At 42.2% G+C, this 25,794-nt stretch overlaps 1 protein-coding gene across 15 annotated transcripts in view; it reads right to left on the bottom strand.

Annotated features, from left to right (window-relative positions):
* CADPS (calcium dependent secretion activator) overlaps positions 1–25,794 on the bottom strand; it is a 1,625,151-nt gene that overhangs the window by 1,082,121 nt on the left and 517,236 nt on the right. For all 15 annotated transcript variants that reach the window (XM_085624714.1, XM_085624723.1, XM_085624709.1 and 12 more), the window contains exon 4: positions 16,145–16,225. In XM_085624714.1, coding sequence (XP_085480840.1) covers positions 16,145–16,225 — 81 coding nt within the window. The remainder of the gene's footprint in view (positions 1–16,144; positions 16,226–25,794) is intronic.

Below are 25,794 nucleotides of genomic sequence, written 5' to 3'. Positions count from 1 at the left end.
CTGGTGATGCCCACCAATGGAAGCCCATGCACATTTAGTGGGTGGTAGGCAGTCCTGAGACGAACTCTCCTTCAGCAGCTCAGTGCGATTCTTAGCAGTCTGGGGTGCTCGTCCTTCTGATATATGGCATCCAGCAACAGTACCACCAAGGCTTCCTCCCAGATTCTCTCACTATGTTCACTCACCTCTGCTAGATCCTGGCCACACAATCATTTAAATACCCACTGGAGTTGTGCTGCCAGGTAGTACGCTTCGTAATCAGTAGCCCCTAGGCCACTGTCTTGAAGGGGGCACCTCAGTACACCTCACAACACCCTATGCTGTCTGCCGTCCCATAACAGCTCCCACAGTAACGTGTCCAGTGCATTGAACTAGAACAGGGGGAACCAAACAGGGAGGAAGTAACATTTGCTGTAGCATTACCATTTTAGACTGTGCTAATATGGGCAACTGGAGGGAGTGTCAGAATTTAACATTATACTTCAGGGCTTATAAGGTTCTACCTAGATTACCATCCCAAGGATACTTGTCACTGTGGTAAACTTTCACCACAAGGTATCAAAAGGTTTAAGGTTCCCATTTGATGCCCTGATTCCCAGCTGTGCCACTGCAGTGTAAGTCTGCTGGAAGTTGAAGTTGAAAATACTTATAAAGCGCACTGTGACCAAGCGGTTTCCTGGCGCTAGTAGATTACACAGGGCAGAGGGGAGGGCAAGGAAGGTCAGTGAGAAAAAAACGCTAGGGTAAACAGGTGAATCTTGAGTGCCTTCCTAAAATGTGAGTAGGAGATAATGGATCTAATTGAAAATGGAAGATCGTTCCAGAAGCGGGGGCAAGGACAGAGAACCTGGTGCCACCTGCTCTCGACTTGCGAAAACGGGGGATGATGAGAAGAGCCTGGTTGGAGGAGCGAAGTGTGCGACTGGGGATGTAAGGAGTGACCAACGAGTTGATAAAGAAAGGAGCAGTGCGGGCACGGGCCATGAAAACTATGCATCCCATTTTGAAAAGGGTGCGATGCATAATGGGAAGCCAGTGAAGGGATTTAAGGAGGGGGAGGGAGTGATGAAATTTGGGGAGCTGGTGGATAAGGCGAGCCGCCTGATTCTGGATGGTCTGAAGGCGTCGCAGCTCATAGGCGGGGACACCCACATAAAGGCAGTTGCCATAGTCTAAACGAGAGAGAACCATGGCTAAGATAATGATTTTAAGGGCATCCAGAGAAAAGAAACGAGAAATCTTACGGACAATCCGTAAGGATAGAAAACAAGAGGAGACAACGGAGCTGATCTGAGGGCGCATGGAAAGGTCCTGGCTGATTTTGATGCCAAGGGTTCTGACTGAAGCAGAAGGGGCCGGGGGGGAGCCAAGGCTGGGGGGCCAGAAGGCAGAGGACCAAGGACTAGAGGTCCCACCAGTCAGGATCAGCTCCGTTTTATCCGGATTGAGTTTGAGATGGTTTGAACTCATCCAGTCAGAAATAAAAACAAGTGTACTTTGAAATTTGGGAAGGGGATTAGGAGAGGAAGAAAGATCAAATATTAATTGGAGGTCATCCGCGTAGTTATATACGGAGACCTTCAATTTGAGCAAAGAAGCAATGAGGGGGTAAATGTAAAGGTTGAAAAGAAGAGGGGAAAGGGAGGAACCCTGGGGGACCCCGCAAGACACTGTACACGGCGGGGCAGAGAAACCAGAAAGCTGGACAGCCTGCGACCGGCCTTGGAGGAATGACGCGAGCCAAGAGAGGGTGGTGCCCTGGATGCCCGCTGCCCTGACACGATCGAGAAGGATGGAATGGTCGACCGTGTCAAAGGCGGCGGAAAGATCAAGAAGCACCAATGCTTGAGGGCAGTTGGAGTCCGCCTTATTCTTGAGCTCGTCCAGGACAGAGAGAACCACTGTTTCGGTCGAATGAACCGGGCGGAAACCAGCTTGGTGGGAAGCCAAGAGATGGTTATCCTCAATATATGTAGACAGGCAAGAGGTAATGTAGCTCTCAAGGATCTTGCCTAAATACAGGAGTAGGGAGATGGGCCTAAAATTAGAGGGGAGGGTAGGGTCGGATCCAGGTTTTTTTAAGATAGGGATGACCGTGGCTGATTTGAATTGAGACGGCACTATTCCCTGAGAAATAGATGAATTTTAGAGGACCAAAGGGGGGTCAGGGCAACCAGCGAGAAGCTCTCTTAAGATGCGAGCTGGTCCGCAGTCGGCAGGAGAGCCCGATTTGACCTTCGTGAGCAGAGTCAGAAAAGATTCTTTTGGGATGGGGGAAATGGGTGAGAGAAGAGTTCAAAGGGGGAGGAGAGAAGGGGTGAAGTTGAGAGGAAGGTGGTGGGATATTTAATTTGATATTAGTGATTTTGTCAAAAAATAGTCATTGAGAGACAAACAAAGAGTATGTGAAGGAGTGAGGTTGGGATTGACTCTATCAGATGCGGCCAGGTTGTGGACGATAGAGAAAATCTCCTTAGGCTTATTGGCCGCTAATAAAATTTTACCAGAGAAATAATCTGATTTAGCTGATAGGATCGCTCTCTTGTAGTTGGTTAAACGGGACCGGTATTGATCCCTCAGGGCGGGACAGTAGTTGCGCCTCCACTGGCGCTCTGACTGGCGAACAGCCAGTTTAAGGATTTTAAGATCGTTAGAGAACCATTTGTTAGCATCATGGAGGCGGCAGGCTTTAACCGTCCTGAGCGGGGCAATCCGATCACAAGAGGTGGAGAGCCAGGTGTTAATGGCGTCCACTTGAAGATCAAGGGAAAGGGCTGATAGGTCCGGAGCAGATTTAATCAGAGAAGAATGAAGGGAGTTGAAGTCAAGCCGATTCCAATTACGAGCAAGGACGTTCTTGGACAGGGGAGACTTGTCAATGACTGTTAAATCAATAGAAAAGGAAATAAGCGAATGATCTGACCAAGTGCAAGGGAGGATGGTGGTCGGAGAGAGAACCCGATTGGCTGACCAGATCTGGTCAAGAATGTGACCATGAACGTGAGTGGGGGCGTGAATATGGGGAATAAAGTTGAGACAACGGAGAGTGTCGGAGAAGTCCTTGGAGGCGTGATCTTCCCTGGGGTCGCCAGGCCAATAATTAAAATCGCCCAACAAGAGGACTGACGAATTATTGACCACGAGGGTAGCTAGAAGTTCCTGTAAATCGGGTAAGAAATGAGGCGTTGTGTAAGGCGGGCGATATACAAGGACTATAGTGAGGGGAGAGGACAGATTGACCGAACGGGCCACGACGAAGTCTGGGGAGATGAGAAAGGCAAAGCTTTTACACCAGTAGGTGTGTATTTTGGAGATTCTATAGCCATACACACAATGTCAGACCCGTTTTTGCATTTCGGAGATATAGAAGCATATGGTCTGCATATAATGAAATGATAAGTTCCCAGTCACGTAGCGGTATGCTTACTTCTTGGCCCTCCGATCACACTGTTCTGGTGAATGGTTTGATTGCCAGAGTGGATAGCATAGGGGATAGTGAGCAATCCTGTCTCATCCCCCTAAAGATCTGAATGCACCCAAAATGCAGTGGTATGTTCAGACTCTCACACTCTCAGTCGAGCATAGGAATGTAAGCCATTTAATCCTCGCTGGATCAAAAACTGTAGATAGTTAATTGAACGGTATCAAACACCTTTTGCAGGTCAATGGGGAGTAGTACTGCATCTGGGTACTGCTCTACAGGTGTTTTCCTCAAAGACCCTAAAGATTTGTCAAACATTTAATGAGATGTTGAACTGGGGTTTGAAGTCATTTTGGTCACGGTGTATTAACCTGGTGATATAAGGGCATAGGTGTTCCACCAGTGTTTTACAAATGTTATTCTAATCTAAGCTAAGCATGCACAGGGGCTTATACAAGAAAGACTAATTTGCTGCCCTCCCTCGTTTCAGTATGGAGACAATAAGCGCCTACCTATTTAGGGCTCCTACCCATCACTTCTTTAAAGAGTTCCTCCAAGTGTGGCACAAGAGCATTCACATATTTTTTATAAAATTAAGCAAGGCGTCCACCAGATGCCGGGATCTTGTTTGATGCCCATTTTGATCAACATAGTATTTATCAACCCTCCTAGCACCTATCTCGCATCTGCTGGTAAGCAGTGTAGCACTGCCCTAGCAACAAACACCTCTATTCCCTTCTCTAGAGTCTGGTCCAGGGATCTGTACAGGTTCTCTTAGTATTGCACACATTTCTTGTGTATGTCTAGTTGTGTGTGCGTACTTCCACCCCTGTTTGAGTCTTAATTCAAGCAAAGGGCATTACTCTGCCCTTAGCCCTCTCCAGTCAAGTGAGTAGCCTATCTACCTTGCATCCCTCAGTGTGATCCTGTGTGAGGTATTTGCAATGCGTGATTGTGCACTGGCATGTCTGGACCTCTATATATTTGTCCCTGTCTTCACAGAGGGACTTCCTATCTGGTTGAGCAGTGTGCATTCCCCATTGTTGGTTACGTATTGCACTGTAGCTGTGATTTGACGGTTTAGGAAGTACTTTTGTATGGAGCAAACCTACGGGTACACAAAGATGGCGCTGTGCAATAATTGCACTGGTAGCTTCAACATGGGAATCGGAGCCACTCTCCTGCCCCATTCCAACTTCAAGATGTGTGTTATGGTCTGAACATGTGTGGCACAGATACTCAGCATTTGTGACCAAGCCAGTAAGCCTTTGAAAGCAAAACAATTTATCCAGCCATACATGTAACTCATAGACTGGGGAGTAAAAGGAATATTCCACATGATTGGCATTTCTATTGTGCCATACATCTGCCAGCACCCAGTTATCATTCCAGGAGATAAAATCATGTGTGAGCTTGAGCATGGGAGAACTCACAAGTGGAGGAATGCAGTGATCTAAGTCTCTGCCCACTTTACATGGTGTCTTTGTGTTTACCGAAAGTGGAGGCCACAGAGACTAATGAAAGTGGTCTTGTCTTGTATTTGGGGCATATATGCTACTAAGTAATACCCAAATCCCATCCAAGGTCTCCATGAGTATCAAATACCTACCCTCCTGGTCAATAAGCACAGCATCTTTGTCGAAAGGAAGCCTGGAGTGGATCCAAATTAAAGAGCCCCAAGCATCTTTGTAACCTGGGAACTTCTCTAGCAACCATATGTGTTTCCTGTGGGAAGGCTATGTCTAATTGTCATTGTTTAAGGGAAGCCAGGACTCTCTGTTTCTTTGTTACTGTCCATATCTCATGCACATTCCATGTTAAGAACGAGTAGTTGTTAATAAGATGAGTCATAATGTGTATGTGCAAGTACAGGGAAACATAGTCTCCCACATATGGAGAGTTATGAGTTCTCCAGGGTAGTCAGCTCTATATCTCTTTGGCCAAGTGAGTGCAACTGAATTTACCCCAACTCCCAAACCCCAGGGCAGTCCGGCAAGAGCTGACTATCCAACAAACCAAAAATCAAGTCATAGTCCAGTTCATGCCTGCATATCAGTTCAAGGTATGAAGGGATTAGGGGAGTATGTGCTACAGGCTTGCTTGCTTTCCCGCTCGATAGTCATCCAGTATTCCCTTATGTAGGATCTGGCACTGCCCCATCTCGCACCCGGACACTCTACCCACCTGTACCTATGCAGGATATGTTTTACATTGCCTTTCAACTGTTCACCTCATGCAGGATTCATCCTTCAAGGGTTGTCAATAGAACCCCCGTGTCCCCTTCCAGGAGCCTGTCAAGTCTGTGCTGTCCTTGGACGATAGTTACCCCCCTCTCAGACAGTTAAGTGAACACACTGAATGTGTTTGCCATTTCTACAGCCTCCAGATGTCCCTGTGCTACCTGCAGTTGAGACGATCTCCCAGGCTCTGGTCAACTGCACCATCTGTTCTTCCTGTATGTACGTAGTAGTGACCTTTGCAACGCTGCACCCCTGGTGATCACCTTATAATGCTTGAGCCAGTCCCAGGCACCAGATGGATCATCGAAGAACAGTGCATAGTCATTAAATATTCCCTGGTGGAGCGCTGGGAACATAAGCATGTATTTAAGGCCAGCATTGAGTAATTCCTTTATCACAGCCATGAAGAATGCTCATTGCCACTGCACTGCAAGTGTGTAGTACGCGAGGATCGCCACCTGGCTATTGTCTGTCTGGAGATTCCTATGTGTTGATGCCTTCTGCAGGATTGCATCTCTGTCTCTGCAGTGTACCAGACACTCCACTACTTGGAGGGGTAGCACTCCCGGCAGCGGGTGTCTAGCTTGCAACTTGTGTGCTCGTTGCAGGTAGTGAACCTTCGGGGAGCTTTCGCCCCTACGGCAGACCAACCACTCGGCCATTGTTTCTCCGGCTGTGACACTCAGAATCCTCCACCCTACAATTCAGGATCACACATCTTTCCAGGAAGGTCATCTTTTGAGTCCGGAGGGCATCCTCCAAGGGCGTATCTCTCCAAGCGTGTTGTCATTGTTCTTGACCTTACTGGTTCTTGTGGTTCTCCTGCAGGAAGCCATGTCCAGTGAGACTCAATTTTGGTCTCCAGAATCTCCTTCGAGGAGTTGATAGCACTCAATACTTGGTCCACAGTGGCCTCTGAGCTGCAATTCAAGTACCCAGCTGGTCTGCACTAGACAGAGGGGTGACACTCTGTGTCCTCCCTTTGGGTGCCAGGTGTTTCCTTTAGGTTCCTGCTCCGGACCATCGTTGCAGCCCTTTCTCATAGTCAAGAGCCTTTGCTCAGATTGTCACAGTCAGGGTGGCCAGTAGCAGATCAGTTTCAGGTGAATGTCACCCCAAGATCCAAGATGTGCCCTGTCTCTTGTCAGTCCACACTGCCCTTCTTTGCCTGGTCCCCTAGTGTGCCTCTCAGGTATGGGCACGTAAGGGCACTAGTGAATGGTTTCACTGCAATGCAGGCAATCTTGCAGCAGCAACAGCTCCACAGTTCTCCAAACTTCACACGAATGTTGATCGACCAGGTGTGGCCAGGGCGCCCTTAGTCTCTCAACCTTTGCAGCCTTGCTCTCAGCATCTTACCTCTAGTACAGTGTCATGCCACCCTCATAAAGAACTTTCATCAGAAACAACATCGTCTTTCATTTGGAAGCAGTAGTTTTGAAACAGTTTGCCTATATATTGTTTATGGTTGCCATTCATTTTGAATTTGTTAAAATACCTTTGAGTAAGAAAGGCTTGTCCAATACATGTTCACCACAGACAAAGTAATTGAATCAGACAGACCACCTGCCAACATAGTAAAATAGCAAATATTATATTTTGGCATTTCACCTTATTGCAATGACGTACTGTATACTCACTGAATTCTTAACACTTGGATTTTGGCTGACTTCCTACTTTAATGAAGCTAGAAAATAATCTACTCTTAGTTAATTATACATTTATTTTATTGTTAAATAAACACTGCGACCATAGAGCAGATCAACGAAAGTTAGGTTTGCTACAACTAATAAAGGTCAGTGAGCAATAACGTGGCTAGTCATCGACATACATTAAATTCAGAACCATAAGCTGTGGTTATGCTGAATGGAAAGTAAGAGAGGCCTGCTCTCATTCAAATGTTTCTCTACATTTAAAATTTCACCTCAGCACTCTACATCAATTGGAAAGCACATGTTCGACTAAATTATAGAATGCCACACTTTATTTGTGTTTTCATTTTCTACGGTACCAGACAATGATACTCCTTGAACCCCAGTCTATCTTTTTGCCTTGAAGCGTTCCTCATCCATGAGTTCGAACTATAGACAATGACACAATATAGGTTATCAATGTGTGTGAATATAATTGTATTGTGCAGTGCTAGGCCCATTGCCTACTTTTTGGGATACACACAGAAAAGTTTGAAATTATTGGTTGAGGTTTAAAACCTTTCTGTACCAAAACTAAGGTATACTCTTTTTGGTTTGTTATGGCAAATAGTACCTATAAGGATCAATAATGATGAGAAAAATTGAAGAGTAGGCTAACACGTTTAGTTGACTAAAACCTTAGTATGCTCACCTTGTTCCTACCAACACTAATGTAGCAAAATTGACCTTCTTGTAATGTCATATCGTTGTTTCCACATCTCTTCCATATAAGGTCATTAAAAAGTAAATGAAACCACAATTCTAGGTTGTGCTGTTGTTTCTCATTTGGATAATTAGCATTTCATTGTTATGGTGATACATAAAGCTCATTGTATGCAATGAGGTTCTATATATTTCTTATCAAGTTTGTGCTTGAAACCACATGTTTTCTCCACTGACCTCTTGGCAGAACTCATTTCTTACACTTAGGCAAATATTGAGGTTAATAGAAAACTCAATTTCTACTGACACAGCCATTATCTATAGACAAATGGACTCTAATCATATCACTGAAAATAAAGGACAACACCTATGTGTGCCTATTAATTAAGAAAGCCTTTCAATAAATGTTTTGGTCATACAACTGATTCATATTTAAAAATACCCCAAAGGCGAACATGCCATTATCCAATGATACATCAATACAGTATACAGGCATAGGTACTAGAAGCAAGCTGAATATGGTGCTATTAGTACTCTGGACTAATCTGACTATGATGATAAAAGGATTGCCTGATTTAAATTACACCTTATTTTTGTAATCCTGTGGAAACAATGAACTCTCAGCTACTGATGCTTAGCATGAATATCTTAAAACATTGTGGGATGGATAGCTTCTGGACAACATTTATCCCACACTCTTTATAGACTACTTTCCAATCAGTTTGGGACATGGGATGGGTTTCAAATGTTGGTTGGTTCCAGCAGATACAGAAAAGTGTTATAACCAATTATCCCTCTAATAACAAATGTCTGCATTAGATGATTTACAATGCAGGAACTAACATAAACATTCCTGATAGTGAGGAGAGCGGGTCAGACATCACACAGTTTATAAATACTCTGCTGAAGGCACACATTTTAAAGAAAATTGGAGGACTGACGGGGGGGTGCCATAATTCAGTAAATGTATTGGCATCAATAATTTCTGAATCTGTCCCAGTCAAAGTTGTATAGGAAATTCTCTTACTGGCAAAGGCTTGTGCCTGAAATCTAGAATAAATTGATCCAGACAGATACACTTTCTTTTGCTTGTGTCTAGATCGGATACAAATAGAGAGTGAGCATTACCAAAGCTATCTGGGGAAGTCTATACCACATTTGAAGACTTCAAAGGTATTGGCAAAGATAGTGTTCCCTGCTAAATCATGGATTATGTTGTTAAAAAACTGTTCATTTTCTGAACTCTAAACAATCATCAGAAAATAACTGCTTATAGTGTGGATTGACATGCTGGGAAAAAACTTTACCTGTGTGGAATTTTGTTTATGCTAGAGTAATTGGCCTAATTTTGGTAACTTTGTGTTACAAAATTATACAAAATTACAGAGATTACGCCAATACTCCACAGCGTGTTATTTCGGGGAGACATTTAATACGAAATGTACCATTCAGGTAATTTTTTACCATGAGAGGCATTTCAGGCAGATTTTTTATGTGAGCTTTAATGCAAGATGTGCTGTTCATGTAAGTTTTTAATGCAAGTTGCATTTCTGGTAGATTTTTTACCCAAGGGGACAATTCGGGTAATTTTTGGTTACAAATCTACTAATCTGAATTTAAGCAGCAGTGTTTTGTACGTGAGCAATTGGAAAGCAACTAGCAATTACCTTTTCAAACTGAATTTTTACCCAAACAGACCATTAGAGTAATTTTTTCAGTGCGAGATGCATCTTTCATAATTTTGCATACTTTTTGGGTAATTTCATGTGATTACACTGCCCAAAATTAAGCAAATTTGGCCTGCCCCTAAAAAACATTCATTTGAAGATGTTTTGGAGACTGCCTTAGATGTATGTATTTAGGGAATGTTCCAGTTATTTAATTGGACACAAACTCAAATTCTGATTACTCTCAGTGTTCGAAGATTTAGATGAAGTAACACTGAATATGCAGAATCAGATATTGTTGAGGTTTAGAGATTTGGTTTCAGAGTTTAGATTTGGGGTAGGTGGCAGTGTTGGAGTCTATATTTGAGTATAAGGAAAACACAATTAGCAAATTTAATTTGAAATGTGTCTCACGTCAGATGTTTTCTGATAACAATGCTAACTATATTTAGTGGGCAAAACCTGAGATACTATACCAACTAGGAGGACTGGTTAAAGTAAAAAGCCAAATAAGAAACAGGTGCAGGTTGCAAATTGTCCTCTTTTAAGTAGATCCAGGCATAATATGTTCAGGGTATTGTGAAAAGTGATCATGGCAGTGAGACTAAGGGCCTGATTACGAGTTTGGCGGTCCGATGGACTGCCAAACCCACCGTGGTGGCGCGGCAACTTCTGCACCAGCGGTCCAACTGCCATAATATGACTTTGGCCAGGATCCCTGTAGGTCTTGCGATGGTCTGAGGCCACAATATGCTCGTGGTGCAGCTGCTGCACCACCAAGCAAATTATACGTTTCTTCACTGCCTTCCTTTTCATGACTGTCAGCCTGCCGTGAAAAGTGTGGTGATGAGGAAACTATGGGGGCCCTACAGGGCTCCATAGTGCCTCGGTGCACAGGGGTGCATGCAGGGGGGCATTGATGTGCCCCCTGACTTTCAGTACCTCAATTTCCTGCATGGCATGGACTCTACAGTTCATGCTGTGCTGGAAAACGCTGTGGCGGTCTTATAGTGCTGACTTTGAAAGGCACTCCTATGAGCCTTTAAAAGGCAGTGCAATGGGACAGCCGCTGCAGGACCGCCTGCCCGGATTACAACTTGTAATCCGGCGGGCAGTCGGCAGTGGAGTTTGCGGTGTGGGAGCAAGGCAGTGGCCTGTCGCCCGCTTCCATGCCGTCAAACTCAGTAAGACATGGGACTGTGATGAGGGCTGCTACATTCTTTAGAATGTACACAGATGTATCTATTAGGGTGGTATGGGAGAGATTAGCACAGAAAAAAAGAGTTGTGAATTTGGAATTAACAGAGAGAAATCTGTGAAATTGATCCATTATTTAAAAAACATTCTTGCAAATTTGAAAGAGTCCTATTTATATGGACAATGTAATTGATCAAAGTGTGGTAACACTGACAGTGCATGCCTAAATGGAGTTTGTAGAGAAGAAGCTGCTTCAGATATGAGGTATTCCTTGCCTCTGTAAATTCTGACAGTATGTCCAAGAGATGCTGATGTGGGTAATATCCATTACAATTAATTTAACCCAACTTTAGTTGTCTTGGGTTTCTGCAAGGATCACAAGATCAGAAACTCTGCAGAAAATTGCAGAGATTCATCAATCATAATTTTCAGCTGTGTGGGTGAATGTCTGTAGATGCTGCTCCTGTAACTCAAAATCGTCCATTAGCAATCCAGTGCATGTTTCCAATTGAGACTTCAAAAAACATTTCCCAAAGTGCCTGATCTCCTAGAGTTTGATAGACATGTTATCAATTTCTCAAGTTCTTTGAGTTGGATGAGAGTTAGCAAACCCATAAAAACATTTCAATACTGAAGTTTCTTTGGTTGGTTTAAGCCTACAACACCACTTGTTTTTATGTGTGTTACTTTCACACTCTGTTTTGGCCCACTGGAAGACAATAACCAATGAAGCAGAGAAAAACACGCTGAATAATAACAATGCTGCAACAAATTTAGGATGAGGACCTCAAATATTAAGTTACATGTGTCTTACCCATGTCCTTTTTTAATGTAGAGGTCTGTCTATATAGCAATGGTATTATATTCAAATGAAGTCTATGTGGGAAGCAGACAAAACGGTCTAGCGTTTGATCACACCCTTTGATCAACCTGCACAACCTCCTTGTTAAGATGCTCAAAAAACCGAATTCCCAATAGTTCTAGATTTCAATCCTTCCATATACCAATCTTAAAATTTAAGTTTACTGCCATCCAATCCCTCCATGTGTGAGTCTGAAAGGTTAAGTTGAATAAGTAGGAAACAACTTGTACACAATTGTGAATCTTTTAAGCACTAAGATTATTCCTCCTTCTAAATCTATGCATTTATATGTATTTGGTATTATTGCAAGGTTTCTGCAAGAGTAGGGGTACCGTTGGAATGATTGTGAGCAATTGCAGGGCGAGAGAGGACTCTCTAATATACTCTATTTAACATTGCAACTCCTTTAACACAAGCATAAATACTAGATCTGTCAAGAGCAGCTGTGGAAGCGTGACTTGACATCAGTACTACTCTGTATTTAAGCCTTTTATTCAAAGCCTTGAAATCAACTTGAAATGAGAGATATAAAATGTTTCTCCAGGCCTTACCGAAGAAAGGCGAACATGTACACTTAAGAAAACATATTGTAAAGAAGTTCTCCCACATACAGACAATCCCACGCTGTACATGGCCATTGGCCGTGCGCGCCAGAGGGTTGGCCACCGGTCTGGCCCTGGAGACCCCATTACCTCAGGCCTTTTTTTATTAAAGAGGAGCGCGCTGTATGGCCCTCCTCCCCAAATCTAATATGGCCCTGGAGACTTCCTCCCCAAGGGTCATATATATTTTGGAGGGGAGGAGGGCTGTGTGGACCCCTCCTGGACCTCATTTGGCCCTAGGGACCACAACCCCAGGCCTTTCTTTATTTTAAAAGGGAGGGGGGCCATGTGCCCCTCTTCCTCAATTCTTATTAGGTCCTTGGGACCCCCCAGAACTTTGTTTATTAAAGAGGAGGGGATTGTGTGGCCCCCTTCCCACTCGGGTCCCCATCCCCAGCTCTGTTTATTTTAATTAAAGTGGTGGGAAGCAGCATGCCCCCCTCCCTGAGCCTTATTAGGCCCTGGGGACCCCATCCTCTAGGTCACTAGATAAAATAAAGGGAATTGGCAATATGACCCCTCTCCCCAATCCTTATTAGTCCCCGGGGACCACATCTCCCAGGGACTTATTCATTTTAAGGGGCAGGGGCAGCATGGTCCCCCTTGCGAAGCCTTATTAGGTCTTGGAGGTCCCATCCCCCAGGGCTTTTTTTTAATCAAAGGGGAAGAGGGTCATGTGGCCCTCCTCCCTGAGCCTTATTAGGCAGCGGGATCCCCATACCCCAGAGGTGTTTATTTTAATTAAATGGGAGAGAGGCCATGTGGCATCTCCTTCCCAGCCTTATCAGGCCCTGGGAAACCCATCCCCCAGGGTCAATAGTAAAAATAAAGGGATGGGAGCACGTTGTCCCCCCTACCCAAGCCATTATAGTCCCCAGGGACCCTATCCCAGGGCACACTTTTTGTAAAGTGCCCACCCAGGAAACCCACCATATACTCGTTGGGGGCGTGGGTGAGCTTGAAGGTCTGGGGCTCTAGCCAGCTCCCCACATGCAGTGGTAGCTAGCATTGATCCCATCTAGAGGGAGCAGCTACTAATATTTTCATCTGTTTCTCTGCCCAAAACATATCAAAAGTCTGCACCCAGCTGGCAGGAGCTTTTTTAAGGCTCCTGCCAGTTGAGAACAAAATGTGTGTTTACTCCAGCTGAGCTGGAGATTTAAAAATGCTCCTGTCAAACAGGAGCAAACACCAGTTTCCCTGCCCGCGCCGGTACGGCCAGCAAAACTGCTATGTCCAGAGAGTGGACTCACTGGGATATCACTAGTGAGGAGGCCCCAGGGATAGGGTCCCCGGAGTCACTGAAGGCTTGGGGAGGGACCCTGCATGCCCCCCTGCCTTTTGCAAAGTTTAGCAGCCCTGGGGGATGAAGTTGCGGGGCCAAAAGCTGCTGGGAGGAGGCGTCTCTTGCAACTCTCCCCCTCAAAAATTCTTCGGGCCCTGGAGGATGGTCTCCTTGGAGAAAAACGTGGCTAAGGGAGGGACGTCACCTGCCATCCTCCCCCTCAAAATATTACAGGCCCCGGGGAATTGGTTTCCCAGTGATGAAACTGGCCCGGGAGGTGGGGTGCGTGACCCCTCTTCCTATAGAAAATATGTCAGGCCTCAAGGGATGGGGTACCTAGGGCCAAAAATAGCCTGGGTAGGGGGGACATGTGAGCCCTCCCTAAAAAATAATAAACATCATCCCCGGGCCCTGGCCCAAGCCGGGTAGGTTTACAGAAAAATCATGGGAAACCATGCTTCTTCCTTTTTTTTTTTAAATGTTGGAGCGGATTCACAGTTCCTATGCAAATTGGTAGTACAATTAAACCCCCCAAAATGTTTAAGACCCCACCATCAGGCCTAGGGGGTCAGTATATCTCTACCCTGACCCCTAAATCTTTTTTTGCATTCATTTTAGGACACAGGACCAAATCCTGAGTCCTAAGATGGCTGCCACAACTTCATGGTTGAGGTGATGGCAGCCAATCAGTTCTCACTTTGAGATCTGTCGGCTCCGCGGATCCTCCGTGGTGTGAAATATACAACAGAGGTTGCCAAATTCCCACAAACTTCATATGTGCGTCTTCAACATTACTGTAGAAATGTTTCATGAACAGAATGTTCCGAAGGCTATGATACAGTGGGCGATCGGTTGTGTGTCCTCTTTGATCCACTTGAAAGTGATGATTATCTTTGCCTCTTCTAAATGTTGTAAAGCCACATAAACTTCCTGTTTGGTTAATCTATTACATTTTTCTAATCAATGTCCTAGGAGCATTGTATCAGCATTGTATGAGGCTTAACAGGGAGTGGGAAGCCTATGACTTTGTGAATAACGTTATTCACTTTCAAGTGCAATTATTTTGGGACAATCCCACCCAAAGTTTTTTTTATGTGTTCATGATTCGTCCAACGATTTGTAATGACCCCAATGAATATATGGTGGACATGATTTGTAGAACAATGCCAACAAAACGATATTGGATATTGTACTTCTCTATTCTTAGCTGACATGGGACAGACATGCGTATCCCTCCCCAGACACTCCCCTTTCCAGTCTTGCTTATGCCTCAAGTTGTTGATCCTCAGGTACCAGTAGCAGTTTATATTGCTGAGATATAACACCCCTATTAACGTGGGAAATAGTGTTTCAAGTGGTGTTTTATCTTTAAGGGTTGCCTGTTTGATTCTTGGATGGGAAAACCAGTATCTGATATGGGTGCATTACGCCTCTCTGATTTGTCCAACTGAAATTTAGCTTTGCAATTTGTTATAAAAATAAATATTTGTCTCTGCATGGTGTAAATTCACCATACAAATTGATAACGATGTGGAGGGAGGGGAGGGTCGTAAGCCCTGTTTGCAGTACTACTTCATCCCAAATCTTAATTGCGATACAAACTGGGGTGTCCAGGTATTTCTTTGGTGTTCTATTCCTGTTCCTGACCAAGGTTAAATCCCACAGGCATGGTTTATGTGTGCTTAACTTTTGTCCAGTTGAGACCTGGAGCACATCTTTACAATTCTGCGCTAGTAGGCAGCATTAAAGAGAGGGATTAGGTAAGGTCATACCATCTTTTGCTCTAGGTTGACAGAGCCTAGGTTTCCAGTTGCCTAAAAATAAATAATGATGATTTTCTGCAACTATTTAAGACATGTTCTGTCCACCAGTAGCGCAGTGGTTGAAACTGGTAGAGAAACTAAGAAAGAACATTCATTTTCGAGTCTGTTCTAGCTGTCCAGGAAAAGTACATAGATTACCAGGATTCCATTTGAATCATTATTTCAGTCAACAAATGAGGGGAATTCGTTTTAAATATATAGGATATCACATGAGTAATTTTAATACCATGACATTTGTATGACCTTTTGCCTATCGCAGGGGATATTCTAGCCCTAGTATGATTTCCTCCTCCATGGATAGTGTTAAGTTTAGAATTTAAGATTTGTCATAATTAATTTTGGAACCTGACATTTTTCCAAATTGTTTAGTTACCCCTGGGAGTGAGGCGACAGGTGACCCCAAGGACAGGAGGACATCATCCAGGCATAGACTGATCTAGCTATAGCATAAAGATATACGATTTCTCTGATTTAAATTGTGCTGCAATATGGCACTTATTGGTGTAAAAAATGCACTTTTACAGTACAGATCACATTTTTTTTCATTTTCCTACTTGTGGGATTCAGGCTATCAGGACTAACCTACATGGTACACGAAGCCTTACTTTATGACATTAGTACTATAAACAAAGAATTGTTGACGATTATGTTAAGAGCTGTGAATGAAGTATTAGGTCTGGAAACTTGACTTACTCTTGCAATTTGATCCGCCATCTGAAGACGTCCATCTAGTTCTCGTCTAATTTGGGCTGCCTGCTCATCTGGGTTATCCAGCTAAAAAGAAAATAACAAGGGCAAAAATGTAAAGCATGTAAACATGAGTCTATTTACTGTTTCATGGATATTTACACTCTGTAGTAACATAAATACAATAGTGATGGGTTGTTTCAATACATCCAAAACGGACCCAGGTACAAACACAAACAAAACAAGATGTCCCAGACACGTGAAGCAAAACTGTTCATATACTGCTTGCCTATAAAGGGAGAAACAGTTCAATGTAGCACACCTTTTGTGGAGGCAGAATTATCAAAGTAGTTTCCTTTGTCACAAAATGGTGAGGAAGAAAATAATACTATATGCCAGACACACCACAAGCACCAAGGAATGGGAGGGAGAAAGTAGCTGCAATTGGTCAACGGCACCTAAAGCTGCAAGTAAAATGTTGTGATAAAATGAAATCAAAATAGGAGAGCATCATGCTTGCCCCCTCAAACCAGGCATGTCTAGGGGTGACAATCAACAATAGGAAATCCTGTGGTCTACAATAGTATTTAAAAAAGTGTGGAGAAAACCACTAAAGACTGTTTGGTCAATGAGAAGAAATATGTAAAGTAAAACAGAGCCAATGACTACGCCCAACCAAATTAACTGTGAGCAAATCCCTTTTAAGGACGAAAACCCTCACTCACCAAAAGGTGACATGCTTCATCATTTGGGCTAGTTTTACTTCACTCTCCTCACTGTTTTGGTTTTTATTGCGCCCTCATTCACACTGTTAGCTCTTCATTTGTGGATTCATAATGTCCATGTCAATCTAAATCATCCCTGAGCTCCTCCCTCTCAGAGGGGGGTTGTAGCCCCCAGAGGAACTAGGTTTTCCATTAGGAGGAGAATCCCAAATGATGAAGCATGTCACCTTTTGGTGAGTGAGGGTTATCGTCCTTAAAAGGGATTTGCCCACAGTTAATTCGGTTGAGCATAGTCATTGGCTCTGTTTTACTTTACATATGTCTTCTCATTGACCAAATAGTCTGTAGTGGTTTTCTCCACTCTTTTTTAAATACTATTGTAGACCTCAGGATTTCCTATTGTTGATTGTATTTGGATTGGGGAACAGATCCTGAGTGGTCTTAAAAATCTTCCCTAGAACCCTCTGGCTTTGAACCCTCTTTTGTTATAGGGTCTAGGGGTGACCCATTAGTGCCCTCTCACACATCAAATAAGTTGGATGAGGTAAATACTGGTCTAAATCTGGGTAAAGTTGCCTCTTACAGTATTAAGACCAGAAAAACAAATTGAAATTCAACACTTACATAAAAACTGGACTAGTCACATTTGCAGGAGAGTGGGACAGGCACCTGACCTGCTCACAAGTTTGCTGGCAGGGGCGAGGCATTTCCCACTGGCAAGAGAGAAGAGTTGTCCCCTCTTACCTCTATGCCAAACTTTTACCTGGTAGGGACCTCATCCATTAAGCAAAATAATTGCTTTTGAATGTACCTTTGTTTCGGGAACGAGTGAAAATCAATTTTAAAAAATGTGCCTGACTCACAGGTCAGTTTAAAAAGCCTATCTCCTGTGCCCGAGCATTTGAAACAATCTGAACACAACTTGAGTTATATAAATTTAAATGCAAATTTCCACAAGGCTTTCATATAAAACATATTTTATGTTATAGGCTTATGTCACTATGAGAAGCTCATTACGAGGCATTCAACATTCTATTTTATTATTTCAGTACAGTCATCACTGTCAACCCACATTACACTGGAGTATTTGCAATAGACAGTGAAAATCAAAATGCACTTTATCTCTGAATGAAAATAAATCAATTTATTGCTGTGTCAGAATCAACCTTTTCAAAACACGCCGGAACGCGTTCATTCTGTCTGGTACACTTGTCAAAGAGAAATAAGGAGCGTGTATTGAAAATGACTGCAAGGTGACATGGTCAGATTTTGTCCCACAAGCATGCATCACTTCCCAAACTGCTCACACTGAGAAGGTTGCAATCACTGGAGCTTTTGTACAGCTTTCATACAGCTCTTCTCATGATAAATAAGTTTATTTTCGTGTGAACTTACCCTGCTTGGGTAAGGCTCTAGAAATGTCCAGTTAAATTTTGTAACATGACTGAGACTTTCATACACATGTAACATGACATGTGAAATTTACACCTGTGTCTGGCCTTTACATGGATTTCAGCTGTTCTTAAAAATGTTGGGTTTCAGCAATGTAATAAAACCATTTAAGGAGTCGGTAACTCTTAAACAACCCCAACAATGGATTTTGAGATGGGAAATTCTTCACTGTTTGGAATGGGCGTTTTGTAGGCTTCCCTTACAAATAGAGATTCCTATCCATATGTGTTAATGGTTTAGGACTGAAATAGCGGTTGAAAACCATTGAAAGGTTACAGGCCCCAAAGTTGGGCTGGTAACTCATTTAAAAAAGGGAAGGAGTTCCTTAGTGACACCTTCCACTTTATAAATATCCATTGGACCACTGCAAACTCTCGAGCAAACTAAAAAAATGTTATATTTTAAATGCAGCCATATTTTACCTTAAGGAAATCGAGCTACATAAAAAAAATAAAAAAAGGTTTGAAAGTCGCACACATGGTGGCATCCAATCATATTGAGTCTACATTTGTGACCAACCTATTTATGTGGTAAGTCAGATTCCAAAACGCTATGATTTGGATTTTAAGAGGCAACCTATTAATAAATAAGTCATTTCTTAAAAATCTTTACTGGTCATAAAAATACTGATCGCAGTTTGGGACCAGTATTTACCAACCACATCTTCGTACATCTGGCCCTATGTACCTATGAACAAGTATTATACACGATGTGACATTTGTGCAACTGTGCATAATTATTATGTACATTGCTGACTTAACATTATTTTGCCAACCCTATTCATTTTTATCCTTCATATTATATACACTGTGGGCCCGATTCACAAAAGTAATCTGAGACAAAATCCTAACTTTACGAATTTCGGTATTCACAGAAGGTATTTAGGAGTACTAAAGTTAGGATTTTGTCTTAGTTAACCTTAAATTTTGCTCTTAAATTAAATTTAAGACAAGCTTAAGTTTAATTGAGACAAAATCCTAATTTTACAACTAGGATTTTGTCTCAGTTAAACTAAAGCTTGTCTTAAGTTTAACTTAAGACCAAAATTTAAGATTAACTGAGACAAAGTCCTAACTTTAGTACTCCTAAATTTCTGTGAATACCGAAATTCGTAAAGTTAGGATTTTGTCTCAGATTACTTTTGTGAATCGGGCCCTGCATGTGTAGAGTCAAAATGCTTGAGCTAAGGAGTGCCCTGTGTCAATTGATTTAAATGTTTCCGTCTATGGAAACCATTTTTGCCACTCAATGATTTTGAATCCCACACACATGCCGTGAAAGTGGGCAACAATGTTGCATCATCCCAACCCTGTTAAACCTCTAACACCAATACTTTTGAAGTGGGATTTAGAGGTTTGAGATAAGTGAGGAAAATTAACTGCAAAATATTTTTAAAATAATACCCACTTATCTATGAGTCAATGAGAATTCAACACATTTGCATCACAATTTCGTGACAACTCACTTGACACTCTTTTGGTACTGCCCATTTTACTGAAGTAAGTACGCAGATATTTATACATGACATACATCTGAACAGCATACAGTATGGAGATAAAGCATCTTCTCACAATCATTGTCACAAAAGGTTAGAAATAGTGAGTGGTGTGTTACATAGCACCAAAAATCCTTCCCCCGAAATACCCCAAAATAGGGCTCTATATCCAACAGCTAGCCTATATCTTAGAAATACTCTGGAAATACATCTTACACCAAACCTGTGCCAGGCCCATGTCCCCCAAACCAAACTGAAAATATTTAGGCCTAATCATCCCCTGGGTAACAAAAAGAAAGTATAAAAGGATATTGAACATGTTCTGATTACTCTGACTAGTTATTCTTTAAACACATGACTGGTTCAAATTGGATTGAGTGGCAGAGGGTCTCACCACTGGAAAAATACAGCTAGTACACCATCTGCCACAAATGACCTGTGGATAGAAAGGGGCTCCATGCAAATGTGATTTTACTGCTTGTGTCCAGCAGGTACAAATGTATCATTACCTAATCAGCAATCAAAAAGGACTTTAGTGGACCACATATGTTCTGGTCTAATGTTGGGAAGTGTTTGTTGGAGTCACTGTATCTAAGATGGTATATGAGGGGACCCTAGTGAACATAGTACATCCCCAGAAGCTTCCCTTACTACAGATGACCATGAACTTCGATTTTGCTTGAGTTGAGAGGATTTACAATTTATCATCCCGCTCAGCCTCAAGATTGTGCTAGCCAATTTAAATACTGTCTGCTCATGGGTATTTAATATAAAATGAGGGCTTAAATGTCATATTTTATTCACTCATATTAAGATGTGGTGTCTGATGCCCTTTCTCTTTTCCCATTTTCATCAACCAAGAGAATGTGAGTTTACATCCCATGTATTGCTAGGAGAGGGATGCAGTGTTGCAGGAGAAGCAATGCAAGCTTCAGGAATAAGGTTGTTAATTTGGCAGAGAAGAACTCCTACCAATTTAACACCGTTCTAAGAGGATGTCAGTTCAGCACATGGCATTAATGGCAATTTCTCCCAAAAATGTTCGATTAGTTCAAGCAGTGCCGAACAATTTTTTGGACTCTAAACCTGGAGGAGGTGTACATGCACTGAATATTACTGTTTCGGTTAGTGTCGACATGGGCTAGAAAATTTTAAAATTCCTTGGCATTGTACTCGGTCGTCTTGAAACAAAGACTTCTATTTTAACCACCAAGGATTTCTCTGGATTATTCAATACAGACTGATGTTCTGAGAAAACTTCTTGATTAAGGATAAACCCTGAAGAAGTCTCATGGAAAGAGTCGAAACGCGTTGGCTACGTTGATGTGAATATTTTATACCATCAGTAAAGAATTTTCAGCACACGACAAGTCTCAAGGCAGTTTAAGGAATTTGGGAAAACAAGAAACAAACTTAGCTAATTGAATAGTGTCTAAATCAGTGTTACAACTAATTACAGCTTGTTTCATCAAAACAGATTATATTTGCTTAATACAACATATAGTGGGTGCCGATCTCCTGTTTTTATAAGTGTGTGAATTTTTTATCCTCTCATGGGGATCCAGGAGGCTGCTTTCCCCTGATCTGTGCACCATTTTTCTGGATTAGATCCCACATTTTTGATGAAGTGCGGTATTGAAATTCTAGGCCTCCTTTCGTAAATCTCTTGCCGAACTGTTTTAAAGTTAAGATGCAAGAATATTGAGAACATAAGCGCAAATAGATAAGTATAGATTTACTATTCTCAACTCCACATCTATGTACCATGAATATATATACATATATTGATAAAGTACATCTTTTCACCCTTCTGCACATGACATCACACATTTTCCATCATTCACCTGCACAGAAAGTGATATTACTGGTTTCCTGATAAAACCATCTTGAAAAAGACACACAAGAGAACCTCCTTTTCTATGTGATGTTACTACATGCACATTATTCATCTGCAGAGAAAGTGAAATCACTGATTGCACACTATAACCATCTTTAGAAGAGGTAGCCAGGCAAAAGTCACATTTCCGTTTACCCATCTGCACAGGAAATTATATTACTGCATTCCCAAACATCTGCCTCCACAGGAAGTGACATTACTTCCTGCTGTCTCCTTATTTCATTCAACTCCTCAGTCCGTCCTTCCACCCAGGTGTCCCAGAAAAGGGCAGACATAGACAAGGGCACTCTCACTTAAATCACAAGATAAAATACAATAATGTACCTCCTCCAGCACCCCACAATGCCAATCAATTCCCAAATCACAACCAAACCAAGATGACATAAGCACTCACATAGTGCCCTCACAAAACATCAACCCAACAATGCGCATAGTCCACTGACTACCACACACCATCAAACTACAGAATGCACATTCCAACTCATGCTCATTAACACTCACTCTACAGTATTTCATGCACCATATGTTGCAGACCTCATCACCTCCATAAGCCTGACACTATCTTCATCACTATAACATGTTTCAGCCATACATCATCACACATCCAAGAAGTCCTTCTTGCCGTAGACTATAGCATCCATTATGTGGGCCACACATATAAGAAGGAAGGAGGCCTCACTGTCATACTTAAGCCCTCCTGGTCCTGTAAGTGACACTCAACCCAATGAATGTGATCTTCCATCTCATCTACAGGGCAGAACAAGTACTTCATTGAAGAATTATTGTGTTCTCTCACAACCGCTTCCATCCAACATAACCACACCACCTTCTTGCGTCACTTCAGTTTTCCAGACAACACAAGCACACAAAAAAAGAAGATACTCTCCTCAGCCATCACTATCTCCCCTGCTAAGCATCCTACAAACAAACCGAGGTTGTTCCAAAAGAGAAGTCCGAACCATTAGACCCTTCAAAGACATCTCTATTGATAACCTAGTGCATGAACTCATCACTCACCCTGCCAACTCTATGTATGATGCCAAAACCATTCTAAACACCTTCAACAATTTTTTGGGCAAACTATGTCAGCATCTGCACTCCAATGAAAACTTGCAAGTCAAAACCTTTGGCACTTTCTTACTCTATAGACCTTGGTGACAATAAACAGTCCACCAGCATACAGGATGGAAAATGGAAGAAAAACAGTAATCCTGATGACATCATGATGCTTACGTTCCACCATGCAATATGCAGACAGCTCATACATCAACACAAAAAAGGTACTACACCAATACCATAATTGAAGCTAGCAACAGTAACAGAACTCTTTGGAAGACAATTAAGCACAGCATCAAATTCTTGCCTCACCCACCTATTCCACATACCACTAACAAAGCAATGGCAACAACTTTTATTTCAATGCAAAACATAAATAAAATCTGACAGGACATCAGCATCACCAAGCATGTTTCTCCTCTTATGCCGATCCCTTCACATAGAATCCCAAAATGGTCATCATTCAATGCCCCTTTTCTCTCTCTGCGACATACTTAGCTCCCTCAAAGCCACTTCCTATGAGGATGATGCCTTACCATTATTTATTTAATTATTTAGTTTTATAAAGCGTGAACATGACCTGTGAGGGTATCATAGCACATTACAGGTAGGCGTAGTAAGAAACAAGCAAAAGACACATGTACAATCACAAATATTAGAGAAGTACAATCAGAGAAGAATAACAATTTGAGGAACATTACCTCCATAGGAAATCAGCAGGATAGTGATCATGATCAGCAAATGAAAAACAGACAAGGGTAAGATCAAGTGAAACAAGCTGTGATCTTAGGCCAACCATTTGTTCAACAGAAGTGTTTTCACTTCTTTTGTGAAGGTGGTGGTAGGCGGAACCAGAAAGATTTCCATAGGCAAAGAATTAAAAAATTTTGGGCGATACCCGAGAAGGCACTGTTGCACATTTTCTTATTGGGAACAATCTGTGGTTTCAGCAGAAGAGAGCTGGTACTTTGCAATGATCTGCATCCGCCTGATAATTCTAGCTTTTGTGCCAAGTACCTAGGGGTATTGAAATGTAAGGCTTTATGAGTCATGCACACAATCTTTTGTTGCATTATTGCCTCATAAGGGAGCCAGTTCAGGGATTTCAGATCAGGGGAGATGTGTTTGATTCTTTTTGTTCTGGTGGCGAGTCTGGCAGCAGAGTTAATAGAGGCTCGTAGAGGGGCAAGCTTGTGTCTGGACAGGCCACAGAGTATAGCACTTCTGTAATCCATCCTGGGAATGACTCGGACCACAGATTTAAGGTCGTTTTACGGGAGGAAGGGTTTTAATTTCCTTAGAATGTTCATCTGATAATTCACTCCTTTGGTGGCGGTATTGATGAGATCCTGCATTTGCAGGTGTTTGTCTAGTGTAATTCCCAGAGATTTCACAGAGTCCATAATGAGAGGTGTGCAGTTGAGGGCAATTAGATGCTTTATACATAGATCAATCTTGAGGTTGTGTTTAGGTTGAGTAATGAGGAGGAATTCTATTTTAATGGTGTCAAGTTTAAGATGGTTGGGAATAAGCCAATTCTGAGTATTTTGCAGAGTAGTGTTGAGGGACATGATGTTTTCTGGGGAGGAGATTGTCAGGTACAATAGGGAGTCATCTGCATACATGTGATAATTAATGTTAGCGGATCTCAAGGAGTCTGCTAGGGATTCCATGAATAAGTTGAAGAGAGTGAGTGAGAGGGCGGATCTCTGTGGGACCCCTAAGGGGACTGCAGTGGGCTCGCACAGAGATTAGTTGACTTTGACCCTTTCGATTTAAGGATTTGTCTGGGGAAGCTCTGTCACACCTACTCACCAATTTCAGTTATCAAGACTTCCTAGATGTTCTCACTCCTAAAGAAACCTACATTAGACAATAATGACCTTGTCAAATACCAGCATATCAGTCACCTACTCTTCATCAGCAAGATAATTGAAAAAGCAATCTATGATCAACTCCAAAATTACAATGATGTTAACAATCTCCTGCATGACTTCCCATCAATCTTCAGATGAGGCTGCAGCATAGAGACTACTTCCTTACAATATAGACAACATCCTCCAGACCACTGATGAAGATAGCCTATGCCTCCTGATATTGCTGGACCTCTTAGCTGCCTTTGATACTGTCAACCATCCATCCCTCATCCACACCCTAGAGTTTTGAATGGGACTCGCTGGCAAGGTATTTTGCTGGTTCTCTCCCTGCTTTTCCAAACCACACTGTTTAATTCACATACGTACCTTCAGATCTCACAAAAAGTTTCCTATCACCTGTAGAGACCCCAAGGGTTTCATACTGTCTTCTGATATCTTCAACCTCTACATGAAGCCTTTCGGGCTCTACTTACATCAAAATTTATCAATATGTGGATACATAACTCTACATGAAAGTCTCCTCTGTTTCAGACATCCAATAGCTTAAACACTGTCTGCACCTTATCCAGACCTGCATTTCAAGCACCCACTTAAAGCGCAACCCTTCTAAGACAGAAAAAGTATAAACATGGCTCAACAACATGAAATTTGCTGGGTTTGAACCCAGCTATTACGTAATGCCAAGTCACTTGGTTTCACCTTGGACAATGTCACAGTGCATCAAGTCACATAACCATCAAGAAGAGGGTCCAAAAAAAGTGATAAATTTAACACCGCAACTCAGAAAATAAGAGATTCCCTACATTACGTTGTCTTTAAAACAGCATAAGAACATTGTCTACATTTTCACATCATTAAGTAGGGACAGCATTCTTTTATGAGAGAGTGAAAAATCACTACTTTGAAATGAGTTGATACGAAAACAGCATCAAGTGAGTACCTGATATTTTACTTGTTAGGCTGTTTCTTGATATTTTGGATGGGTGTAACAGTGTTGGAGTGGATTCAGTTTTGGATGGGTTCAGTTCAAAGGAAAGCAAGTTCAACTGATTATCGTTTTTTTCCAGAAAGCTCTTTCCAGTAGTTACATTTATTATTTTATGAATTTTGAGATATGTCTGGATGTCCTCAGATTACTGATGAATGGTAAGTTT

This window comes from Triturus cristatus, chromosome 9 (genome assembly GCF_964204655.1).
Source record: "Triturus cristatus chromosome 9, aTriCri1.1, whole genome shotgun sequence".
NCBI lineage: Eukaryota > Metazoa > Chordata > Amphibia > Caudata > Salamandridae > Triturus > Triturus cristatus.
Note: the sequence above shows the minus strand (reverse complement) of the source record. Positions and strands in the feature narration are given on the sequence as shown.